At 37.0% G+C, this 6,000-nt stretch overlaps 1 protein-coding gene across 1 annotated transcript in view; it reads left to right on the top strand.

The window, feature by feature from the left end:
- The window catches only part of LOC107465512 (uncharacterized), a 36,528-nt gene that overhangs the window by 16,920 nt on the left and 13,608 nt on the right, over positions 1–6,000 (top strand). The window contains 14 exon segments of the mRNA XM_052254270.1: positions 139–188; positions 191–293; positions 371–455; positions 552–617; positions 701–760; positions 1,503–1,589; positions 2,384–2,614; positions 2,770–2,934; positions 3,026–3,157; positions 3,245–3,297; positions 3,382–3,430; positions 3,675–3,733; positions 4,400–4,539; positions 4,618–4,790. Of these exon segments, the coding sequence (XP_052110230.1) occupies positions 139–188; positions 191–293; positions 371–455; positions 552–617; positions 701–760; positions 1,503–1,589; positions 2,384–2,614; positions 2,770–2,934; positions 3,026–3,157; positions 3,245–3,297; positions 3,382–3,430; positions 3,675–3,733; positions 4,400–4,539; positions 4,618–4,790 (1,453 nt within the window).

Genomic DNA, 6,000 nt, shown 5'->3' with positions numbered 1-6,000 from the left:
TAGACTTCATTGTGAGGACAACCTTATGTCATATTTCTACATCTTAATAATATTTTTATTGGATAAAGAAAAGATACTATTGGTTAAATCTAGCCTTTTGAGATATCCCATATCATATCACTTGTGGTTATTATGAAGGTCACAAGGAGAGGCTATTGTATTGGAAATATTAAAGGGATATCAGGCATTCTACAGGCTTGTGGGATTCTCCGAGCTGTAGAGCCCTTAAACTCATTTCTTGCATCCCTTTGCAAGTTTACTATCAATTTTCCAGCTGAAACAGAAAGAAAGAGGTCTGGTGTTCAAACTGTTGATATATTTCTTTCTGCTTGGATTATTATGATTCCGGCTAAAGTTTGATATTTAGCAGTGCTTTGCCATCTCCGGCATCAAAACGGTCCGAACTATCAGTTGAACAGAGGGAAAGCATAGTGCTTACTCCCAAGAATGTACAGGTTGTCATCCTAGTTCTTTGTTTGGCAGTTTGTACATTTTAAAGTTTAAACATACCTATGGCTCTCAATTTCACTGGGATTGATCTTGTGAACTAGGCTTTGAGAACTCTCTTCAACATTGCTCACCGACTGCATAATGTTTTGGGCCCATCATGGGTTTTGGTAGGTTCTTATACTATCTCTTGTCATCTGTTAGTAGGTTGGAATTTCTTTCTCTGATCAGTTGTCATTATGAATAATTACAGGTGTTGGAAACTCTAGCGGCTTTAGATCGAGCGATTAATTCCCCACATGCCACTGCCCAGGTAATTTTATTTACTGATCAATATCATGTGCAATAAATCATTGAATGACTCTAATATTTGTTCTTTTATTTGTTGTATTGGGCAATACCGTCATTTTGGCGTCTCAATACCACTTGATCATAATGTTTTGTCTACACACATGAACTGCATGGCTTTATTGGTTTTTGTTGGTTGATTGGCTATTCTGTTTCTTATTTTTGCCTCTGCTAATGAACTTTTCTTATCCTTGCATATTGTACACTTTAGAGGCCATGTTTTTTTTTCCGGTTGCAATATGCAAAATTGCAAACTATGCAGAAGAACTCTTGGATTTTCAAAGAGATGTCTTTATCATACTTCACTTAAGTAGGATGTGATGTGAATTTGGTGCAAAGCTTGTGGCTTTTTCTATGGGATTTCTCTGACTCCAACGAGTATTGTAGAGGGACTGGAAAGCTTTTTATCATTTATTTTCTCTCTTTTTCATGTTTGTTTTATGCTTTAACTTATTTTCTATTTGTAACTCTTTCTTTTCGATGCAATATAGAGGATAATATAGAGGATAATAAAATAAAAGGAAGAAAAAAGGTTTTCCTAATCAAGAAACTGTTTGTCGAATTAAATTTCATTTGCTTCATGAGTTGTTGGTTCCTTTTTGTTTTTTTACTTGTTTTTCTTTCTTTTGTTTTTTTCCCGGGTGTGTGTGTGTCCGGGGGGTGTGTGTTCAAAACTCTGTAGAAATTCATGACTGTTAAATCTGCAGGAGGTTTCTACTCCTGTCCAAAAGTTTACAAGAGAGCTGTCAGCCCAATACAGTGACTTCAATATACTCTCTTCCTTAAATTCTCAGGTGAGCGAACCAGCTTTAATTTTTGTTGGTTGGTGATAGAGTTTGATGAAGGAAAGAGAATGAGAAGAGAAGAGAGGTTGAGAGAGAATGAGAGTGAGTGTTGTATTATTATGCGTATATTAATGCTCAAACTTATAGCTTTATATATAGAGCTAGGACAAGGAGGGTTATGCTTGCATTTTACACTAAGTTAATTATGCACACTTAAAGCTCTAACAGATTCTGATCTTTCTAGACTTCTCTAGACTCTTTTAGAACCTCTCCTCAGCTTACTCTATAAGTTGGTGGGCATGGAAAAGAAATGGCGACCCACTAAACCTTACAGGGTCCAGTCAGAGGAGAGTGAGAAAAACTGAAACTAGAGGGAGAAGGCTAGGGAAATGATTTTGTATCATTAGTAACAAGTAGGCTGCGGCTTGTATAGTTGGCAAGTAAAAAACACTCGCTTAGCGGGCAACCAAGTATAGATTATTATGGAACAGTAAACTATCTATACAGTCTAACTAAGCTCAGCTTAGGATGATTATGAACGACCCTGAAGTTGTTTAATAATATTCTTCCTCTTCTTGGAGTGCTTGTAGGGTTGTCATCTTAAAAGTCCTGCAAAAATGTTTTCCTCGTCATAACCATGTCCATTTTCATAGAAATGCTTTTTAACTTTCAACTTTGAGAATGAAAACTTGATTTTCTTGCTAACAGAATTAACTTTGTTTCTTTGTCCATTTATTCGTTTTTGAATACTTGGGTCTTTTTGTCTTACTCAATATCTTCATATTTTGACTTCTTTTCTGAAGCTTTTTGAGAGTTCTGCTTTGATGCATATTTCTGCTGTGAAGTCCCTCCTCTCTGCTTTATGTCAACTTTCACATCAATGCATGTCTGCTTCAAGTGTTTTGGGACCAACTGCAAGTCAAAAAATTGGAAGCATAAGCTTTTCAGTGGAGAGAATAATATCCATCATTGTGAATAATGCTCACAGTATGTAACTTCAGTAACCATTTATTCTAAATTATCTTTTATATAATGTCATTAAGTGTTGATTCCATGCCCTTTATTCTTCAAGCAAAGATACTTGTGATATATAGACCTTGTTCACTTTATTGGATTGTTTACTGTTCTTCTCTCTTTTGTGTTTGGATTTAGTTTGTATGTTAATATTAATTCATTCTTACCTCTGTAGATTTTTTTTCTTTTTTTTTGTGTGTTTTTCCAGCTTGCTGATAATCCTAATCCACATTTGAAAAATATGGCACTTGATGCACTTGATCAATCAATATCTGCTGTGTTAGGTTCTGACCAATTCCATGACTACAAACAATCCAAATCTCTTGAAAATCCTGAGAAAGTGAGGCTTTCTAAAAGTTTTATATCTGGCTACCTGATATTTTATTTAAATGAGGATCTCGTGATAAGTTTGAAGTGTCTCTTGATTTCAGATGGAAGTCACTCTTGATAGGTTGAGGTCTCTGGAAATTTCAGTCGTATCTCCTCTAAAGGTTCTTTATTTTTCTACTCAAAGCGTAGATGTTCGTGTTGGGTCTTTGAAAATTCTTTTGCATGTCTTAGAGGTAATGCTTTTGATTTTCAAAGTTAAATTGTCTCATTTATTCCATTATTCTTAGTGTCTTTACATGATATCCATAAAATTCTTACAGAGACATGGAGAAAAACTTCATTACAGCTGGTCTAATATACTAGAAATGTTGAGGTTTGCCATCTTTCCATTTGCTCTATGAATCTATCCTTGGGTAATCCTATAGTTAATATCTGTTGTTTTGTGTTGTTATATAAGGTATGTAGCTGATGCTTCAGAGAAAGACCTTGTTACTCTTGGTTTCCAGGTCAGTAAAGACAAGAATGATTTACATGGTGGACATTTCTAATTTTTGTAGATATGTTCTGTTTACTCACTTTTTTGAAAACCAATAAACCATACATAAATTACACTTAAAAAGTGTACATTGAGTATCCATGGGGGCAGGTACATGCCCCATTTAGTTTTTGTTATTACCTCTGCAACATTATTATTAAAAAATTACTAATTTTCTTCTCTTTTTTTCCTTTCCTTTTTTCTTTTGGGTGTAGAATCTACGGGTGATAATGAATGATGGACTCTCCACCTTACCTGCAGAATGCCTTCAAGTGTGAGTTTCTAGAATAAACCACGATTTTGGCCCCAAAACGATACAATTTCTGACAAAATGACCACCGAAAGAAATAAATGACACTCTGGCTCCCTAATGAATAACTCTATTTGACAAAGTGCACCATTTCTTTTTTATTTTTATTTTTTTCATAAGTTACAAACAATTGTGCATTTGATCCAATTTTTTGTAGGAAAGTTGGATAATTATTTAAAAAGTGTATTGGAAAAGAAGAGCCAAAATTTGATCTCTAGATCTTTTTCCATTTTCTTTTAATTTTCTACCATCCACATAGGAAAAAGAAATTCGCCATAAAATAACACATTTGTACTAAATTCAGCAAATTTGAAGGATGGAAATCCTCATTTTTCTAAGCATGCTTGCAAGAACTGCGTCAGAATCCGATCTCTAATGTCTTTTTTTAGAGTATGTTTCCTTATATTTGGTGCATTTAAGTTTGAGGAGATCATGACGTTATTTTTTTCTTTTGGGGGTAATTTTTGTCAAAATCTGAATATTTTGGGAGGCCAAATAGTGGCTTATTTGAGATTCTACTTTCCATGTTGCTCACCTGCATGCTACATTCATGCAAGTAAATTTGTATATCATTTTTTAATTGTTTTCTCTTTCCTGATTGCCTTATGTGCATTATTTCATGGCTAACAGGTGTATTGATGTGACTGGAGCATACAGTGCTCAGAAGACAGAATTGAATATAAGCTTGACTGCCGTTGGCCTTCTGTGGACTATGACTGATTTCATTGCAAAGGGCCTTGTCAATGGACCTTTAGAAGAAATTGAAACAGGTCCATATCTGTTGTCTAGATGAAACTGCTGTTATTCTGAAATTATGGTAGTTTCTCATAATATTTTTAACCTTTCAGGTGTTGGTTCCATAGTTAAGCAGGTAGACAGTGAAAAGATGGAGGGTGAAACTCATAGTATTTCTTATAATGTGAGAGAACACGCTTCATATATAGATGATATTGATTGTGAGAGGCTCCTTTTCTCTGTTTTCTCGTTACTTCAAAACCTTGGGGCTGATGAGAGACCAGAGGTATTTTAATATTTTATTTAATTACTCCATTCTCGCTTTTTTTGTCTTTTTCCTGAACTGAAAAATTCTCGTAACATCCATTATATGTGAAGAGGATTATCCTGTTATAATGTTCTGATCTTAGTTTACAAGAGAAAACACAAGGACTTGACTGGCTGATTTCACTGCTTAATTCCTAATTGCTGCTGGCTGGCTGTTTGTTGTTATTTTTAAGCTGGTTTAGCAAGTTTTAGAGCAGTAGTGCTAGTCCTAGCTACTTCCTATAAATACTAGTGGTTAGTTAGTTTTTTAGTTAGTAAAAAAATCTGTTAAGTCTGTTAGTTCAGGAGAGGAAAACTCTCTACACAGTTGGTAGTTCCACCAGTATATACCAATTAGGGATTGTGATTTGCAATCCCTAGTTCATCAATAAAATCGCCTAATTCTACTGGATCCCTGATCCTATCAACTGGTATCAGAAGTCCATGGATCCTGGAAGATTGTGGTGAATGGTACAACCACCATCGCGGAAAATGGAAGGGAGATTGGATGTGATGGAATTGCGATTTCATCGCTTTGAGGATCTGTGCCATGTGTTGCAGGAGATTTTGCAGCGGATCGATGCGCGAGTCGATGCGCGAGTCGATTCCATGGAGCAGAGCGCTCTGGTCTGTCATGAGCAGAGTTCTCCGGTGTTGCACCAGGTCGCTGGTGGCCTGTAGGGGAGTAGAAGCATGCTGGAGCAGTGGAGGAAACTTGAACTCCCGATTTTTTGCGGTAAGGACGCGATGATTTGGATCGGGCGTATGGAGCAGTTTTTTGCTAAGAGCGGTGCCGGAGGAGGAGTGGCTCGCGGTGGTGACGTTTGCCATGGAAGGCTGCACGTTTGCGTGGTTCCGGTGGTGGGAAGCTACCACACCGATGCTGCAGTGGCAGCCCTTCCGCATGGTGCTACTGCGTCACTTCCAACCTGAGTGGTTGCAGAGTCCCTATCAATCGCTGTTGAGGCTGCGACAAACAGGCATCATGCAGGACTATGTTGATCAGTTTGTGATGCACGTGCATCCTCTGCGAGGTTTGGCTCCAGAATTATTGATTGACTTGTTCTTGAATAGATTGAAGCCTGACGGGAGTGAGGAATGTAGGCTGTTCTCGTTCCAATCCGTGGATGAATTGATGGAGTTGGCGTAGAAAGTGGAGAACCGTAACATGGCACTGGGGGCAAGCCTAT

Source organism: Arachis duranensis, chromosome 9 (assembly GCF_000817695.3).
Source record: "Arachis duranensis cultivar V14167 chromosome 9, aradu.V14167.gnm2.J7QH, whole genome shotgun sequence".
Classification (NCBI taxonomy): Eukaryota; Viridiplantae; Streptophyta; class Magnoliopsida; order Fabales; family Fabaceae; genus Arachis; species Arachis duranensis.
The sequence above is the reverse complement of the archived record's forward strand: the minus strand, read 5'-3'. Positions and strand labels throughout refer to the sequence as shown.